This window comes from Podarcis filfolensis, assembly GCF_964270895.1.
Source record: "Podarcis filfolensis genome assembly, chromosome: 11".
NCBI lineage: Eukaryota > Metazoa > Chordata > Lepidosauria > Squamata > Lacertidae > Podarcis > Podarcis filfolensis.
The window spans coordinates 3,955,218-3,975,493 of NC_139613.1; the positions used below are offsets into that span (position 1 = coordinate 3,955,218).

Genomic DNA, 20,276 nt, shown 5'->3' on the forward strand with positions numbered 1-20,276 from the left:
CTCACAGGGTTGTTGTGATGATAAAAAATGGGGAGAGGGTGAGCTATGTACACCACCTTGGGCTCCTGGGATATAAATGCAATAAATAATAAATAACAATAGATAATTTTTCTGCACACATCATTTGGGTGGAGATGTGCGCCACCAAATTTGGAAGAGTGCGGATTTCGAAGGGTCATTGTGTTTCGGTTCACGCACTGTTTTGGGAATTAGGTAAGTTCACTTTAAAATGTGAACCATCCCTGACGTCTCCTCCATTCCTAGTGGGTGAATGGGTCTGGGCACACATACTGCAGTGGTACCTCAGGTTACAGACGCTTCAGGTTACAGACTCCGCTAACCCAGATATAGTACCTTGGTTTAAGAACTTTGCTTCAGGATGAGAACAGAAATCGCATTGCGGTGGCAGCGGGAGGCCCCATTAGCTAAAGTGGGACCTCAGGTTAAGAACAGTTTCAGGTTAAGAATGGACCTCGAGAACGAATTAAGTTCTTAACCAGAGGTACCACTATAGTGAGCTTAACCATATCTCCTCAAATGCCTCTGGAAATTTGAACCAGCCCTGATGTCTTCATGACCTCATTACCAAACATGTCCCTGTGCATCCTCACCCTACATCTCATCCGCCTTTTGGGCTCACGTGACTTGTCATCTCCCACTCCCTCTTCTGGATCAGCCCATTTTTCATCATGCGGTCACAGTCAGGATTTCACATGACTTTGCCTCCTGGATCAGGCCAATGACCCAGTATTGGTTTGTTTTTAGTTTTGTTTTCATTGTGTATTTTGTATTCTTATTTTGTATTTTAATGCTGTGAAGTGCACAGGGATCTTCGGATGAAGGGCGGAATACAAATCCATCCATCAAACAAACAAGCAAAGCCCAATGTCCTTTTCTAGCAGTGGACACCCAGATTCCAGTGTGGTGTAGCGGCTGAAGTGTGGGCGCAGGACCAGGTTTCAAATCCACACTCAGCCATGAAAAGCTCCCTGGGTAAGACCCTGGGCCAATTCCTGCCTCTCAGCCTACCTCACGGGGTTGTTTTGAGGATAAAATGGGCAGGTGTGAGAACCATGTTTATCACCTTGAGCTCCATGGAGAAAAAAGGCAGGATATAAATGTAATCGATATCATAATGAAAACGCCTGCAAGCAGGAACTTATCCCAAGAGGACTTTGAATCCCAGCAGCTGTTCTTCAGCTGCCTGGGACTGTGGAGCGCAGCAATTTCTAGTATTACTCAGAGAAATCTTAGCATGGTAGAGTAGGAAGGGTCCGCAAGGGTCATCGGAAGGCTGTCGTCACTACCGAATTTTGGAGAGACATTTGGCCGTGTCGGAAAGAGAAGGGTAGGTGATGGAGGAGGGATTTCTTTGGGGGACAATGGCAGGGCTGAGGGAGGTGAGCTAATGGCAGGAAGTGGATGGATGGATGGATGGATGGAGCTGAAGTTCCCAACCACCGCCCCACATAACAACATAGGCATCCAAGACAGTTAACAGCAGCACAAAGGGGAGGAGGGAGTGAGGATGGGGGGAACACCCTACAGAGAAATCCAAACACTGGGATCAGCATGCTCCGACATGCACTTCATCGCTCCTGAAGCCCAACCCCTTCCATCTCTGGTAAAGAGGAGCAGGCTCTCTGCCCCCCAGGTGCCCTCTCCTTCTGACACCCGGTCTCGCTCACCCAGCTGAGAAACGGTACCCAACCACATCGCTTAGCTTTCCTTCCTGCTCCATCTGTGAATTGTCCACTAAGCTTTTCCTTTGCTGCCCGCTGTCCTCGTTTGACCTGGGTCTTTCTGCTGGTTCCTCTCTTCCTCCTCCTCCTCGCCACCCCAAACACCTAGCAATTCCCCCATTTCCACCCCACCAGGATTTGGGATGGTGTCCCCAAAGGTTCCTGGAGTCAGCGATCCTCTCTGCTGCAGGGCAATGCAGTTCCAAAGTATGAGACAGTGAGAAGGGAGCCAAGGGGGAAGGGGAGGTGGGGCAGCGGTGGGGGGAAAGGGGGAAGAAGAAGGCAGATCGACAAAGGGAAATCGAGGAGGAGGGGGAGGGGGAATCAGCTAAGTAAAGTTACAAAAAATATAGCAGTATGAGAAGAAAAAGGAAAAGGAAACCAAAAAAATAAAATAAGAAATAAAAAACCAAACGGTAAAAGTAGTTCAGAGAAAGTTCCTTTCCTGGATGAATCTAATTGTTTTGTTATCTTTACCCACCAAAGCATTTACTTTGGTTTGTCGCCCGATCCACAAACACTTTCGAGGAGATGACATTACCGAATGGCAGGAACATCTGCATCAGCTCTGCGTCCCCAAACTCCTGGGGCAGATGGTAGATAAACAGGTTACAGCCCTCTGGTCCTGCGGGGAAGATGGAGGAGAGAGAGGGAGAGAGAAAAGAGGTAAGGGGTGAAGAAGGAGGGAGCACACGGAACACGAGAACACAAGACACGTAAGAGGCGCTTGCCGGATCAAGTCAATGGCCCATCTAGTCCAGCATCCTCTTCTCACAGTGGCCAACTGGGAAACCAGAGTGCAGAGCATCGGTGCAAGAGCCTTCTCCCCACTTGTAGTTTCCAGGAGTTGGTGTTCAGAAGCATTGCTGAAGGAGCGTCTCCACCCACATCGTTCTGCCCGGACACTGAGCTCCAGCGCCAAGGGCCTTCTGGCAGTTCCCTCACTGCGAGAAGTGAAGTTACAGGGAACCAGGCAGAGGGCCTTCTCGGTAGTGGCACCCACCCTGTGGAACGCCTTCCCATCAGATGTCCAGGAAATAGAGAACTATCTGACTTTCAGAAGACATCTGAAGACAGCCCTGTTTAGGGAAGCTTGTAATACTTGATGAATCACTGTATTTTAATATTCTGTTGGAAGCCGCCCAGAGTGGGCAGAAACCCAGCCAGATGGGCATATGTATGTATGTATGTATGTATGTATGTATGTATAAATAAATATTGCTGCCTCCAACTGTGGAGGCAGAACATGGCAAGTGGCCATCAATAGCCCATCCCCAGTGCCTACTTGCCATCTATGTTGGTGATCATCACTGCCTCCTGGAGGGTGGGGGGAGGTGAGTTTCATATTTTGACTGTACACTGCATGGATAGGTACAGAAGAAGAAGAAGAGTTTGGATTTGATATCCCGCCTTATCACTCCCCTCCTCCCTAGTTGATGTGGAAAGGCTGAGAAACAGATCCCTGAAACTGGTTTGCTAGTTTAGAAAAAAAGGTAAGTAAGTGGTGACATGATAGAAATTTATCAATTTATTTATGGCATGGGAAAAGCGGATGGATAAAAGGTTTTCCTGCTCTCTCATAAAACTGGAACTTGTGGATTTCCAACCGGGCTGAAGCTTGGAAGCCTCAGAACAGATAAAAGACAGCACTTCAATAGTTAAATTATGGAAGTCACATGAATGGCCACCAGTTTGAATGGCTTTAAAGGGATATTGGACAAATTCACGGAGGAGAAGGCTATCAATGGCCATTGTTCAGGGAAGTTTTTAATGTGTGGCATTTTGATGTATTTTTAATCCTTGTTGGAAGCCGCCCAGAGTGGCTGGGGAAACCCAGCCAGATGGGTGAGGTACAAATAAATTATTTATTATTATTATTATTATTATTATTATTATTATTATTATTCAGGATGGCTGTGCTCTCAGTTTGTGGAAACCACAGGAAGGGAGAGAGCTTTTGTTTCCAGCTTATGGGTTTCCCACAGGCATCTGTTTGGCCAGTATGACAGGCATAGGCAAATTCGGCCCTCCAGATGTTTTGAGACTACAACTCCCATGATCCCTAGCTAACAGGACCAGTGTTCAGGGATGATGGGAACTGTAGTCCGAAAACATCTGGAGAGCCGAGTTTGCCTATGCCTGCAGTATGATAACAGGATGTTGGACTAGAAGGGCCATTGGCCTGATCCAGTAGGTGCAGGATCTACTTATGCTATTCTGATTAGCTGGGATTTCCCATGATGGAATAAACCAATATGGCCTTACTAACTATCAGGTGGCCATAACAGGTACAGCACACAAATTTACACAATTCAAGCCAAGTTTTCTAAATTTAGTTCTGAGTGCTCAGGGCCTCCAAATTTCTCTATTTTCCAGATTTTTGGATTTACAGGAAGCTGTCCCGGTTTCTCATTTGATCCCGGAATGTCCTCAGGACGTCCCTATTTTCATCAGAGAAATGTTGGAGGGTGTGGAGTGATGCACTCCCCAAGCAAAGGAGATAAGTAACTATATGATCTTTAGACGATATCCGAAGACAGACTATATAGGAAAGTTTTTCAGTGTTTAATGTTGTATTATGTACATCCGTGCCTTGGTTCTCGAACGCCTTGGTACCCGGATGTTTTGGCTCCCAAATGCCACAAAGCGAGAGTTCCAGTTTGCGAACATTTTTTGGATGCCGAATGTCCGATGCAATTTTCGCGGCTTTCGATTGAGTGCAGGAAGCCCCTGCAGCCAATTGGAAGCTGTGCCTTGGTTTCCGAACGGTTCCGGGAGCTGAATGGACTCCTGGAAGGGATTAAGTTTGACAACCAAGATACCACTGTATTTATATATGTTGGATGCTGCCCAGAGCAGCTGGGACAACCCAGTCAGATGGGTGGGGTATAAATAATAAAATTATTATAATTATGATGATGGAATAGAACATCCCTTTTTTCACTGGAGCATTGTTGACGGGTATGGAATCTGATGAAGAATTGTGTGTGTGTGTGTGAAACTCTTTCCCCCCACCCTTCCTAATGCCTTATCACATCACAACGATCAAGTGGATCAAGGGTTAAACCATTTCTTCCCCGTCAGTTGGGGGTCGGCGGGGGGAGAGAGAGAAAGGAGGGAACAGGGATGCACCATGTAGAAGAGAAGGATTTTTAATGTTCTCGCTTTCTTCATCAGGGCATAATTATAGTGTCATAACACAGCAAATTACAACTTTGCCTTTCCTGTTAGAGAGAGGAGTTCACGAAGGTGCTTCCCCCTGCTTTTTATTGGCCATTACTCATCCCCTCGGCTGGCAGGGGTAGTTCCGCCGAGTCAGGATTCTGACAGATGCCCATTTAAAGCTCATTAAAATTCCCGGGCCTTGGCATGATTGAAGGCACTTTCCCCCTCCACATTTTCTTTTTGGATTAATGGAAAACGAAGCCCTGATGAAGACTTGCTAAGCACAATTTTCCCCCACTACGTTGCTAAAAGGAACGGCCGACCTGCTACAAGGCGCGAGGCTCCTCCGGGACCGTGAGGTTGCCTCGGCATTTATGCCAACATGGGGGAGCAGGGCTGGGGTCAGCGGGCCGGGCTAATGGACTAATGAGGCCCCCAAGACCCTGCCGCTTAGCTAAGTGACTTGGAGAACCAGAGCACTCAAAAGGGGAGCCAAAGCATCGCCCCTCCAAGATGCAAGGTGGAAACACTGACATCATGTCGAGATCAGCTGCTGGGCAGGGTTCAGGGTCTTGGTGCTGAACAATTCAGGACCAGGTGACCTGGGGAAAAGCACACCTGCCCCCGTAGAGACCCTGCAAAACGCTTTAGATCATGTCAGGGAATTCTATTCTGCACCTTGCAGAATATCACTGTGCAGCGGTGTTAAAATGAGCTCTTTTCACTTTTGCCACTGTGCTATGGAATGCCCCATTCTGCACCATCAGTTGCTACAGAAGTCTCATAGAGAAATAATAATAATAATAATAATAATAATAATAATAATAATAATAATAATAATAATAGTTTCTCTCCCATCTGACTGGGGACTCAGCTACATAAGTGAAAATAAAACGTTATAAATGCGTTATAATACTGTGACACCAGATGGCACTGTAGAGCTGAAATCGGTACTCTATGAAATTTTTCCATTGTGAGCTTTAAAACAATTCCCAACTCCTGAGCATTTTCAAAGTGGCTTTTTAAAAAAATAATTGTGTAGATGCAGCCTGGGTTGCCCCAGCCACTCTGGGCGACTTCCAACATATATAAAAACATAATTAAACATTAAAAACTTTCTGATAGTTCTGTTTCCTTGACATCTGATAGGAGGGCGTTCCACAGGGCGGGCGCCACTACCAAAAAGGCCCTCTGCTGGGTTCCCTGTAACTTCACTTCTCACAGGGAGGGAACCGCCAGAAGGTCCTCAGAGCTGGACCTCAGTGTCCGGGCTGAACAATAAGGGTGGAGACCCTCCTTCAGGTATATGGGGCCATTTAGGGCTTTAAAGGTCAGCACCAACACTTTGAATTGTGCTCAGAAATGTACTGGGAACCAGTGTAGATCCTTTAGGACTGGTCTTATATGGTCCCAGCGGCTGCCCCCAGTCACCAGTCTAGCTGTCCCTTTCTGGATTAGTTGTAGTTTCCAAGTCACTTTCAAAGGTAGCTCCACATATCTCTCTGCCCAGGGCTTTGCCTGACTCATAAGTTCAGACCCTGCTATTATATGTTGGAATTCCCCAAATTCCTGTGTTTTTTTATTTATTTTTATATGCTTGTATACTACCTTTTAAAAAATGACTTCAATGATGCCTTTTAAAAATTAACCTTTTTTCATCATACAATAAGATATAGAAAACTAATGTAAATAAAAAACAAAAGCAGCTACAAAAAGTTAAAAATAACTCCTTTTTTTAACCTCTCTTAAAGGTTCCTAGCCCTTACAACCTATAGAACGTAGTAGCCCCTCTCAGCTCTCACCCGACATCTTTTGTTTCTCCTCCCAACCTCTCACCCTGGGAGACGGACGTTTCCCTCACTCAAATCCAGGGTCCCTGTAGATGACTCAAGCATGGGAGTTCCGCACTGCAAGGAGTGTTTCCCTCCGCAGGAAATGGGGGGCTGTGAGAGGTCGAAGGGGAAATGACTTGGGCCGGTGCCCCATGACTTCACGCGACGTACTTTCCACAAGACTGATTAAGTGGCTAATTACATGGTGCAATATATTCATATTCACCCTGATTATCCAAATAATGTAGGCAAGTGAAATAGTATTGGATACAGGCTGGAGTCCATATGAGTTCCTTAGATACCTTTTGGATACTGGTAATTTCTTTCTCTCTGTCTCACTTTCCCATTTGTAAAGATGGATGGTTAATGGCTTGGCCAAAAGTGTGAATTTGAAGCTGAATTAATTCCTGTAAATAATACATTTGGCTGTTTTCTTTTTTTTAAGGTGACATAGTCATGACCAATAGTAATATATTCAATTTCCACCCCTATATTTTATACTATTTTTAAATATTTGATACCTCAGGGTATATATGTATTGTACAGCTATCAATTCACACTGATAGCTGGCTAAATTGGTTTTAATTTGTGTTTTGATGTGTTGATGTGGTTAGCTTCTCTATTATGGCTGTTCTTATAGTTGTTAAACTGTACGTATTTGCACGGTTTGGTGGCTTTTGTAATTAGTATTGTAATATTATAATTTTGTAATTAGTATTTTGCAGTTATTGGTATTCACCTTTTAACTAACCAGCTACCGCCTAACACTCTATGGTCAACACTGGGCCATTTGAGGCAAATTATGCTGCCCTCTAGAGGCTGATATCTGAGGAGACTCTAGGTGCAAAATCTTACCAACTTTCCTACTATTTTATCATTTCCTCCAGGAGGCAGCAGCTACAAAAAATGGGCCAGCAAACAAAGCAAAACTTGGGCTCACACTGAAGTAATAGCATATCTTCAATTTATTAGGATTTATTAGGATGTGGCACAAAAGGTTTGGGAAGCTGGTGAGCCTCTGGTGAGGTGCAGCCAAGAAGAACTGAGAATTGAGGAACCTACGTGGGTCTCACTCTTCAGTAAATATTTTTTTGTGGCTTCTTTCATAGGAGTTTTCATGGTGGCATCACAATAGCAGCTCTGGAGCCCTCTGGCAGGAGCTTGCTTATGTTATGATACCTAGATAGTGACCTCTTCTTGAAGTATGTGCATGACATCGCAAGGAAGTGTGTTTTCCAGAAGTGGTGGCTGGCTACGCAGTGTTTCTTCCTGAAGCTACAGAAAGAATTGCCCATGGTCAAGACAGTATCCCAAAGACTCACCTTCTCTCTGTTGCTGTGGGATCATGGGAGGCGGCTGTGGGAAGGCTTGGCTTATCTGGCCATATGCAGCAGGGTAAGCAGCTATAGGGGAAAGAGGGGGAGAGAAGAAAGGAAGGAAGATTTCAGGACCATTGCAGAAGCAGATCTTCACCCCCAACAATCATCCCCAACCAAGAATTAAACCTTGTCGGGCTGTAAGGTGGCACATTATAACATGAACCCAGAATAAGTTGAGTTCTTGAAAACTGAGTGGTCTTCCTTTGCTTAAGAGCTCTTGGTGTTCTTCACACATGAACACCATCACTTGGTTTCTCAACACTGAGCGTGTGAACTGACTCTCTTGAATGCCATTGGCTTGGAAAGGCTGCAAGAGTCAGATTTGCCATGCTTGAGCTATGATGGCCCACTCACCAATGCAATTTAATGCCGTCACTAAAATGATGAGCCTACATGCAATGGGCCTGTCTGTATCCTGCCTCCAGTTGTGCAGCTCTGAGGATCACACTGGAAATGCATCACAAATGAGAGAGCCACAAGCCATTTGCATAGACGAAGGGAGGCAACCTTGAAGGCCCAGTGAATGTTCTGGGAGAACATCATGGTGCAACTTGGTTGCAGGTAAGCTGGTGTGGCCCTGAGCAGGGGTCCATGGATACTCAATAACACAAGGGAAAGAGTTGTGGAGGGGTAGCTGTGTTACTCTGTTGCAGCAAATCCAAGGAAGTCTCTTGTGGGAAGAACATCAGAACAGCCCTCTAGATCAGGCCAATGGGCCACTTAGTCCATCACTCTGTTCTCACAGTGGCCAACCAGATGTCCTTTGAGAAACCTAGAAGCAGGATAAGAAGCCTCTCCCCTCCTGTGGTTTCCAGCCACAATATTCAGAAGCACTGTTGCCTCCAACTGTGGAAGCAGAGCATAACTACCATGGTTCATAGCTATCAATAGCCTTCTCTTCCATAAATTTGTCTCATCCTCTCTTAAAGCCATCTGGGTTGGTGGCCATCACTGCCTCCTGTCACGGTACCTTGAAAGACGAACACATTTATTATGACATAAGCTTTCATGGACTGGAGGTTGATATCTCAAGTCTCTGATGGACTTCCATGTGTGGTGGAAACCAGTTATCTGCTTGCATGGCAACAGGAGGCAATGGCACCACGGACAACTATTTTAAAGGTCACGCCATAGCACAACACACCAATTCCAAAATCACGACACCTTGGGACCCTACGAAGGCCAAATTTGCTTTCCCAGGGGGGTTATTGAGAACTGCAAGGTCTGAACCAGGTCAGTCTGTCAAATCTTGCAAGCAATAAGGGGCAGAAACTAAGACACCAGGAACTGGTCTTTTATGGAGAATGAAACTGAACTTCCCAGATCCAGGTTTGATTCACACACAAAAGCATTCCTTGGCAGGAGTCGATGGCCATTCTTTGAACCATAGGAAGTAAACCAATTGGTTGTAGCAACAGACAGGTTGTGTTATCCATGGAGGGAGACTAAGCACTGATATTAAAAGTCTGAGAAAATTCCACTGGAAACGTACCACGACTGAAACATATGGGGGAACTGAAAGCATCCTATTGTCAAAGCACCCTGCATTTTGCATTTCAGGGAAGAATGTCCTTCCAACCCTTTTCGCACGAGTGCTTCGCAGAGAAATTTGTTACCCTGAATCTGAGCTGCTGCCTGACTTTGACTCCCTGTGTTGCCTTCTCCTTCACCTGCTCTTAGTCATTTGCCACACTTCCCTGTTCCTGATTTTATTTGCTAGAGGGCTTTGCTGTGCTCTGCAGTGCTCCAGACCAGAGGTGGGAAAATGTCAAGCTTGTTGTATCTGCTTTCTAAAAAAAATTAATTTACTGGAACTCCATGTTCTACCAATTAGAGCCAGTTGCAAAAGGCACAGAAGAAAAAGAACGGTGCCTCTGAGCATATGCTGAGCCCAGGTACTTCTCCCTGCCTGAACAAAACTGAGCTCACAGCTTCTGTTTTCTACAGAAGTCTGTTTCTGGCTAGCATCCTTCCCAGTGGCATAGCAGGTGTGGGGGGAAGGTGGGCTACCGGGGCAATTGCCTCGAGTGCAATTTTTTTTGGAGGTGTGCCTCTGCAGCTGCCACCCTGACTGGAGGCGCTCCCTGTCCCTCCCACCTGCCTCACCTGAGCAGCACTCTAAGCTGGAGCTGGGAGAGGATGGGCCCTTGCATCCTTTGGCTGCATAGTGGTCCCCAGCGGTGGGAGAGACAAGTGGATGGCAAGACTCACAGCAGTGGCACCAATCCATCCTGAGGAGGCATGCACGCAGGTACTGCTGCTGCTCTATAGCTCTGTCTGGCGGCAGCAGCAGTGCCGCGTGAAGGTACCGGTTGGGGGAGCAATACTTGCCTTAGGAGACATACAATACTTTACTTGCCACGGAGCTCTGGCAACCCATGCTACAGCACTGTTCCTTCCTTTAGCAGCCTAATTCATTTTTGGGTGAGAAAAGTCACTTGGTTGTTCCTACTGTTAAAACAACTGGGAATCGGAATTGTCTGGATCTAGTGCAGATCACCGAGATATCGACTGGCAGATCCAGATCTCCCTTCTGCCACCTCTGCTTGACAGGACTCCTTACACCACAGTGGCTGAAACCAATGAGGACTCTGTGTTGACCAGTTGGCGGCTCCTGGGAGATGGACAGGAGAGCCCTGGTGTATTCTAATCTAATTCACGATCATCTTTTAGATGAATAAATAATATCTCACAGCATTCCCCCCTTGCCTTTTCAGATTAATGTCTCTTTTTTGATCCCTGTGCTTCTTCTGCACATGGGAACCTGTGTGATCTTCTATCCCCCTCTCTACCCAAGACAAAAAACGCTCCCAAAGTTTGGAAGCAAAGGACTTCCAGTATCCATTCAATCTGCAAGTACTTTGCACTTGTACCAAAATGTGCTAAGGTAATTTGAGCTCTGCAGTGTGAGAAAAGGGGATTTTCATTACCCATCTAAATTGTGCACACCAAGCAAAATTGCATACATTTCTTATTTTGCTTAATTGATGCTGCTAATTAAGCGAAGGGACAGGTTGCTGCATAGGACACAGAAACCCGTTCCCCTGGGAATCTTATTATTCACTTCTCCTTTCGGAGATTCTACGAGATATCACTGCATTCCATCTTCCTGCCATATGGACTAGAAATTTGGATTTTTAAAAAATGAGAGCTGAGATTCTCAGGATGATGTATTTTGTGCCTGACACTAAATTCTGCCCCCTCTTTTTTCTGGTGCTTTCTTTCTTCTTCCAACAGGCATTTGGGAACTGACTTTTTAAGGGAAAGGATGCTGCTGTGCTTTTTTATTGTAATTATCTTTATGTTTCAATAGATCATATGTATATAATTTTATTAAAGTTCAATTGTTTTAGCTGTTTCTATTTTATCTGTAAGTCGCCTTGAGTCCCTGTAAGGGTAAAAGGCAGGATATAAATAAATGTTATAATAATAATAATAATAATAATAATAATAATAATAATAATAATAATGAAATACCTACAAGCCTGATTTGAATGTCTTCTAAAAAATAGGGGTTCATCTGCTATAATCAGTGGGGTTTTGGTGCCCTTGAATAAAGGACTTATTTCAAATGAAGAACATTTTCTTTGCTGCCCTGTGTTTCAATCTGTAAACTTAATTATGATTTTCAGTTTGAACTTCTTAATAGAACTCTGTCTGATTTTTGTATGGCTTTCTTGTATTCCTGGTTATTCTGTTGCGTGGCTTGGGCATATGGCAGGTTTTATTCCAGATGACCTGTTTATCAAGCCCAGATCCTGATTTGTTTGCAGGGAGGTTAGACAAGGATGGCTATTGAATGAGCATTTCTCATTTTCTTTACCGCAGAAAGTCAGATTTTTTTTGGGGGGGAGGGGGAGCGAGTTTCTTGTGCAGAACTTCCCAATCAACTACAACTGTGCAACCCAAGTTTGCCGGAACTTGGCTGAATTCCACCTGAAAACGGCGACTAGCCCTCTGAGAAACAGTTTCTATCCAAATGCGATTCTGGTTTTAAACGCAGTGTAAGGTAGTCTTTATGTGAGTACTGTATTTTTTGCTCTATAAGATGCACCAGACCATAAGACGCACCTAGTTTTTGGAGGAGGAAAGCAAGAAAAAATAATATTCTGAATCTCAGTAGCCAGAACAGCAAGAGGGATCGCTGCGCAGTGAACCCTCTTGCTGTTCTGGCTTCTAGGATAGCCATGCAGCCCGTATTCGCTACATAAGACGCACACGCATTTCCCCTTACTTTTTGGGAGGCAAAAAGTGAGTCTTATAGAGCAAAAAATACGGTATATTCTATTCAATTATGGGGTATCAGAGTTTTTAGGGGCTATAGCTGGGATAGCAGGCTTGTGGGTTTTTGAATGTCTGATGTAGATTTTTTCAATTTCATTGTTCTGTATGGGACAATGACAATAAAGATTATCGTATCGACAGTCTGAAAGCACCCTTGGTTTCTTTGGGGGCTTGTTACAGAAAGGCAGGGCAAAAATGCAATGATTCAACAAAAGCATTCTCCTTTGGGAGTCGCTTCGCGGTCTCATTGGATTCCAAAATAATACAAAGCACAGGCGCGCTGTGCCAGTTATGAAGAGCCCCCAAATGCATCGAGCATCAGAGAAGTGAAAGGTTTATTGGGGGAAAGTGTTAATACTAACGACCTGCATATTGCTGCACTCCGGCGTAGGCTTGCTGCAAAGGGTCGGCTGCGGTGGGACTCTGTGCTGTGAAGACACAAGAGAGAGAGAAAGAGGAGGGTTAAAGGGTAATGCAGGTAAGCTCAGGAGCACCGGAAGCACCTCCTGGGTCAGCCCAATGGCCCAACTAGTCCAGCATCCTGTTCTCACTGTTAAGATATTCCATTCCACCTTAATAACAATGTTTTCTAAAAGTCTGGTAGTTGTTGTTCTCTTTGACATCTGGTGAGAGGGAGTTCCACAGGGTGGGTGCCACTACCGAGAAGGCCCTCTGCCTGGTTCCCTGTAACCTCACTTCTCGCAGTGAGGGAACTGCCAGAAGGCCCTCAGCGCTGGACCTCAGTGTCCGGGCTGGAGGATGGGGATGGAGACACTCCTTCAGGTATACTGGACCGAGGCCATTTAGGGCTTTAAAGGTCAGCATCAACACTTTGAATTGTGCACGGAAATGTACTGGGAGCCAGTGTAGGTCTTTCAAGACCGGTCTCGCCAGACCGCTCTCGCCAGACCACTCCCAGTCACCAGTCTAGCTGCCGCATTCTGGATTTTTTGTAGTTTCCGGGTCACCTTCAAAGGTAGCCCCACGTAGAGCACATTGCAGTAGTCCAAGCGGGAGATAACCAGAGCATGCACCACTCTGGCGAGACAGTCCGCAGGCAGGTAGGGTCTCAGCCTGCGTACCAAATAGCTCGAGACCTTCCTTTCTCATGCCCTCTTCCCCCCTGCGTAGGGAGAAGTCTGCAAAAAAAGATATCCATTGAATGAGCTCTTTCTCGGGTGTGAAGCAATAAAATATTTAAAGCATAGCTTGGCTGAACCTCCGTCCCCCTAATGTCACCTTGGCCCTAATATTTCACTTCTTATTAGGAGCTTAATTTGTATTTATCGGTGCTGCTAGGTTTTACATTTATGCAGTCCCCCTGGCTTTGTACTTTTTAAGACAGCCCCTTAGGGGGATCAGGGCCGTTCATCCCTTCCCTCTCCACCTCATTGCTTCTCTCCTGTCTGCGGAAGTGGAACATCACATGGAGACGAGGGCTCAGGCAGAGCGGAAGCAGAAGCCTCAAAAGAATTTGCCTGGCTACCCTTGGCTTGTCCTAGAAGAGGCACGTGGCAAATCCTAGGGAAGGGTCGACGCTAAGATGGGTGCCCCAAACTGCTGTTGCGCAAAGTGATGCATTGCTTCTGTAAAACAGGAGCGCCGACTTGGGCTCCACACTGTGGGTGCCCAATGTAGGCGTGCACCATGGCAAGTCATAATGATGTCATAATTTTTTTTGCTGTGGGTGCCCATGGGTGCCTGACTTCCTCTCCCCGCCTGGGCTGCGGCTGAGTCCATGTGCCACCCGCCACAGCTGCCGCACTGTTTCTGCTCTGCTGCAGTTTGCCTTCCTCCAAAAGCTCCGCTAGTTGTCTCGCTGCCTGCTTACATTATTCCACCCGATTCATTTCGTTGCAAAGGAAGCACAATGCAAATGGGGGGGAAAGAAGTATGTACAGTGGTACCTCAGGTTACAGACGCTTCAGGTTACAGACTCCGCTAACCCAGAAATAGTACCTCGGGTTAAGAACTTTGCTTCAGGATGAGAACAGAAATCGCACAGCGGCAGTGGGAGGCCCCATTAGCTAAAGTGGTGCTTCAGGTTAAGAACAGTTTCAGGTTAAGAACGGACCTCCAGAACGAATTAAGTTCTTAACCTGAGGTACCACTGTATTGTTTGTGGACTGCAAGCAGCAACAGCAGCAAACAGTGGTCACAATTTGCAGGTTCAGTTTCCGTCCTGGACAAGGGAGGAATAAGCAAACATTGGCCATTTCTGCCGCCATTTTTGTTTCTGTTGGAATCCTCCAACCAGTGGCGTAGCGTGGGGGGTGCAGGGGGGGGCGGCTGCACCGGGCGCAACATCTGGGGTTAGGGCAAATCCACGGGTTAGGGGGCGCAAATCCACGGGTTAGGGGGCGCAAATTACTTGCCTTGCCCCGGGTGCTGACAACCCACGCTACGCCACTGCCTCCAACATGCCCTATGAATCGGCCTTCGGTGCAAGCCTATCAGAGAAAGAAGGAGGCTTGCCCGGCCTGACGTGCTACATAGAAAGCAAGATCTGAGCTCGTAAAATGGAAGACTAAGCCGAGCTGATAAAACGGATGTCCAAAGTAACTTCTCTTGTCATCTCAGGGCAAAAGGCCCTTCCCAGGGCACCTGGCAGAGAAGAGGAGTCCGCCTCTCTCTTAATTCCATCATTTCCATATCCCAGTGGAAAAAAGCTTCTCTCAGCTACAGTCGCTTCTTTTGCAAGGCGATCCCGGCCAGCACGAGACCGTGTGACCATGGCGTATAACCTTCCATAAACCTGGAGACATAAAACAAGCCAATGACCTCCTCGACAACCATAAATATGAATTTAACGAAGGCAGCACTTATTCATTAGGTAGGAGTCGAGGAACGACTCCCAAGTCCTTCAAAGAAAGTAGATCTGTTAATGTCACTTTCCCCAAGTGTCTGCCCGGTGCCAGGAAGAAAAAGAAAAACCAAAGTCAGCATGACGTTCGCCCGGGAATGATCCTCAGAAAACCCACAGCACTGATAGAGTTATCAGCTGACATCGAGGGAGATGTGTGTGACTCAAAGGGACAGAGAGCCAGAATGCTGGGCAGAAGCAGCATTTCAAAGGCGATTTCCCCTGAGAAAACCTGCAAGTGCTATAGGGTTTCACCGGCCAGTGTTTAAAAAGAGAGAGTCCAGGCAAAATAGTGAGATGTTGTCAGGGGTGGGGAGCCATCTTCAGAAACAGGAGCCCTGGATTTCCTTGGCAGCCCTCTCCTTGGTGGCATCTCAGCCAGACCTTCCATTCTCAAGTTGCCCTTCTTCTTCAGACAGCCAACTCAAGACAGGAGCACTGGAAGCGGCTTTCTAGTGAGACAGACCAGTGTTTTTTTCCCACCGGCTGGCTGCTGCTCTCCAGAGTTTGAGGCAGGAGCCCTGTCTGCCTTGAACCAGGGATCTAGCCGTCAAATGGAGGCCTTTGGAATAAAGTTAAGATCCTAGTCCTCATTGTTCTGGAGAAAGGGCTGATTTAAAGAGAGGCATAGGAAAATGTCTTGTGCCAGGCTAGAGTGGTGCAGCTCAGGCCCATGCCTTGGAAGCTTCCTAGTCTATTTGCAAAGGCTTTCTCCTATAGTTCTCATAAGGTAAAGGTAAAGGGACCCCTGACCATTAGGTCAAGTCGTGACCCACTCTGGGGTTGCGGCGCTCATCTCGCTTTATTGGCCAAGGGAGCCGGTGTACAGCTTCATGTGGCCAGCATGACTAAGCCGCTTCTGGCGAACCAGAGCAGCGCACGGAAATGCTGTTTACCTTCCCTCTGGAGTGGTACCTATTTATCTACTTGTACTTTGACGTGCTTTCGAACTGCTAGGTTGGCAGAAGCAGGGACCGAGCAACGGGAGCTCACCCCATTGCGGGGATTCGAACTGCCAACCTTCTGATCAGCAAGTCCTAGGCTCTGTGGTTTAACCCACAGCGCCACCCACGTCCTATACCTACTCTGAAGTCCTAGCTTCACGCTTCCCTCTCCAAGCACCCTAGATATTTATATCGTGAGTTTTCTGGACCTGATTCTAGAACCCAGGTTGTGGGTTCTAGAGACCCAGGTCTCTTTATCTGGCCCATGGGAAGCTATCTCGGCCAAACCCCTCAGAAGTCAACAGTCAGCCCATGCCTGCTCCCCCCATGCCTGACTAGACTGCGTCCTTGAACTATGAATTTGTTCAGCATGGCCTAGTGGTTAGAGTGATGGACTGGGACCTGAGAGTCCAGGGTTCAAATCCCCATTCAGTCATGAAGCCCACTGGATGTGACCTTGAGCTTCCTTCACAGGGTTGTTGTGAAGATAAATGAGGAGAGGAGGGCAAGTATCTCTGCCTTGAGCAACTTGGAGGAAAAGGCGGGATAGAAAACAAACAAACAAACAGAAACAAACAAACAAACAAACAAACAAACAAACAAACGTATCTTGCTTATTTGGTGGGTGGGACGGGGCAGGGAGGTATAAGAACTTCAGACCTTTGCAGGCTTGGAATATAGCCTCTTGTAAAAAAAAGCGATGACAAATCTAGACAGCATCTTAAAAAGCAGAGACATCACCTTGCCAACAAAGGTCCGTATAGTTAAAGCTGTGGTTTTCCCAGTAGTGATGTATGGAAGTGAGAGCTGGACCATAAAGAAGACTGATCGCCGAAGAATGGATGCTTTTGAATTATGGTGCTGGAGGAGACTCTGGAGAGTCCCATGGACTGCAAGAAGATCAAACCTCTCCATTTTTAGGGAAATTACCCCTGAGTGCTCACTGGAAGGAAGAGAAGAGAAGACTCCCTGGAAAAGACCCTGATGTTGGGAAAGATGGAGGGCACAAGGAGAAGGGGACGACAGAGGACGAGACGGTTGGACAGTGTTCTCGAAGCTACCAGCATGAGTTTGACCAAACTGCGGGAGGCAGTGGAAGACAGGAGGGCCTGGCGTGCTCTGGTCCATGGGGTCACAAAGACTCGGACACAACTAATCGATTAAACAACAACCACAAAAGTAAAAGTCCTATCCGTTGACCGACCCACTTTGCATCCAGGAAATTCTCAATGATGGAGCATGGCCTTTGGGCTGAGGAAGCTTCCTTTCACCTGGATTCAACACGGCCTTTTTCCTTCTAAGTCTTAACATCCCAGAGCAGATTGCATTAATGCTGCCTCTATACCTCAAATGGCTCCTGACTTCATAAACTGCATGTCTATATTTGCTGATAAGTGCTTTTCCATTCCCCCAAAGCAGTGAGCAGGGTAAGACCTCTTGGCTGGATGCCTTGCCTTCTAGATTCAGGTCAACCCCTCTCTGCTCAGCATTCCCAGTAGCAGCAGAGGCAGCCATCATGGTCGGGAGAGGCTGTTTTGCCACCACTTTGCCTTAAGAGCCACCTCCGCAAGGTCAGGATCAAAATAAATAAATAAGCGGGCGAGTGGGAGGGCTCGCTTCACCTTCTGCTTAAATCCAATTTAAATCACTCTCCCCAAGCCTAATCTATATCCATAATTATATCATTTGGTACAACAAGCCTGCGAAAGGTCCTATGAAATTTATGTAGATTAAAATTCATGGGTGCCATACTACGGATCCCCTATTATGAAGATTGATTAGGACAGCTGATGCAGTGATTAAAGAAGTGCGCGTTTACTGTTGTAATTAATTAGGCATTCAGACACAACAATAACGGCAATAACCGGAAGAAAGTGCTGAGCCGGCAGAAAATGGCAACTGGCCCTTGGCTTTTGGGGACTTTGCTCGGCTGGTTTCGCAAGGGGTTCCAGCGTTAGTTTGGGGGAGAGGAGCTGCATTAAATGGCCAGCCATGTGGGCCTTTTTAGGTCAGTAAGATTATGAACATTGAGAAGGCCAAAGAAGAACATAAGGACCTAAGAACCTGGACCCGGTCAGTGGCCCGTGTAGTCCAGTGGCCACCCAAACACTCATAAGAATATAAAAAGAGTTTGCTGGATCAAGCCAACAGCATACGTTCCAAACTTTCTCCAGTGAAAATAGGGACATCCTATTCCATCCTCCTCCTCCTCCTCCTCATTTTATTATTTATACCCTGACCAAGTTGCCCCAGTCACTCTGGACGACTTCCAACATATATAAAAACACAATGAAACATCAACCATTAAAAACTTTGCTGAACAGGGCTGCCTTCAAATGTCTTTTAAAAGCCAAATTGTTGTTTATCTGTTTGGCATCTGATGGGAGGGCATTCCACAGGGTGGGTGCCACTACCGAGAAGGCCCTCTGCCTAGTTCCCTCTAACTTCACATCTTGCAGTGAGGGAACCACTAGAAGGTCCTCGCAGGTGGACCTCAGTGTCCGGGCAGAACGATGGGGGTGGAGACGCTCCTTCAGGTCTACTGGGCTGAGGCCATTTAGGGCTTTAAAGGTCAGCACCAACACTTTGAATTGTGCTCAGAAACATACAGGGAGTCAATGTAGATCCTTTAGGACCAGTGTTATATGGTCCAAGCGGTTGTTCCCAGTCACCAGTCTGGTTTAAACTGGATTGTGAGCAAATGTACAGTTAATATTTACCATTTTGAACTGTATTGTGGTATTATCTTCCTTAGTGGGCCATGCAAGCTGCTCTTTTGAATAATGTTTTTTTTTTTTTTTGTAAGGTAGGGTGGGGGACACTGGTGATGAGTTTTTGGAACCAGGGCGGGGGCTCCAAAATGGTTGGGAATCACTGGTCTTGACAGTAGCTTCTGTGGATTGGAACTGGGTCCAGCAGTCTGAGAGCAGTCGACAGGTCAGTCCAGTGAGTGGGTCCTTCTGATCCCTGGGACCCCTGGCCAATGCTTAGCTGCATCGAGTGCCAACAACGGACCTGGGGAGGATATAAGACTTGAGGCTTATTGGTCTTACCTGGGTAAGGGTGGATGCCGTTGGCAAACACGGCTTCTGCGGCAGGCTGCCCGTTAGCCTGTGGCGGTAGGCCAGTGAAACCATTCACCCCAATGGGAGATGGGATACTAGGCACGGCTGCTGCGGTGATGCCTGGAGGTGTGCTGCCACCTAGAGGAGGGGTGGAGAAGACAACATGAAAGCGGGATGCCCTACAGTTGCTAGTACAGTCATACATTGTGTTGCGTTTGCTTCAGGTTGAACATTTTCAGGTTGCGTCCCACGGTGACCCGGAAGTACCGGAATGGGTTACTTCCGGGTTTTGCCGCTCGTGCATGCGCAGACGCTCAAAATGACGCTACACACATGCGCAGAAGCGGCGAATCGTGACCCGCGCACATGCAGATGCAGGTTGCGTTCTGCTCATGTTGCGAACGGGGCTCCGGATCGGATCCTGCTTGCAACCAGAGGTACCACTATATTATTTGCATACCACCCTTCATCTGAAGACCACAGGGCGGTTCACACCAGAAATAGAGAAAATAAGAACAGAAGATACATCATAAAATGAAAGCAAAAGCAAACCAATAACCCCTTCCACAAACAGTCCCCCCTGCACGCTCAAGGACCTCACCTAAGAAGGAGAGGTTGGCAACTGGGCAGTAATTACTTAGATTTTCTGAATCCAGCGAGGGTTTCCCGAGGAATGGTTTTATCACGGCCTTCTTCAAACAGGCAGAGACCGCCCCATCTCGCAAGGAGGTATTAGATGTTAGGATATTTCCGTTCCACCTTAAAAAGGGGACAGGCTGTTGTGAGTCACAGCCTGCGTATTTCCTGTTCACAGGATGTTTCTGTTTCTGTTGTGTCTATGCTTTCGTTTCCCTCTCTATGCCTGAGACATCAACGCAGGCAGTCATGTTTTCTTTGTTCTGACCAACACTGAATAAAATTGTAAATAATGCTCTCCTGCGTGCGTCTTTCGCTGTGCAAATTCTGCTGATAGAGCATGCATCAGCTCTGGAATGTGGCAAG

At 46.8% G+C, this 20,276-nt stretch overlaps 1 protein-coding gene across 14 annotated transcripts in view; it reads right to left on the reverse strand.

Moving 5' to 3' along the window:
- Positions 1–20,276, reverse strand: part of CELF4 (CUGBP Elav-like family member 4) — a 783,381-nt gene that overhangs the window by 37,204 nt on the left and 725,901 nt on the right. For 5 of the 14 annotated variants that reach the window (XR_014539556.1, XM_083575734.1, XM_083575724.1 and 2 more), the window contains exons 8-11: positions 19,263–19,412; positions 12,765–12,830; positions 8,062–8,142; positions 2,224–2,367 (exon numbers count right to left, since the gene is read on the reverse strand). Coding sequence is in view for 13 of the 14 variants with exons in the window: in XM_083575734.1 (XP_083431860.1) it covers positions 2,224–2,367; positions 8,062–8,142; positions 12,765–12,830; positions 19,263–19,412 (441 nt within the window). In the remaining variant the exon portion in view is untranslated. The remainder of the gene's footprint in view (positions 1–2,223; positions 2,368–8,061; positions 8,143–12,764; positions 12,831–19,262; positions 19,413–20,276) is intronic. The other 9 variants (XM_083575736.1, XM_083575727.1, XM_083575726.1 and 6 more) reach the window with 3 other exon arrangements.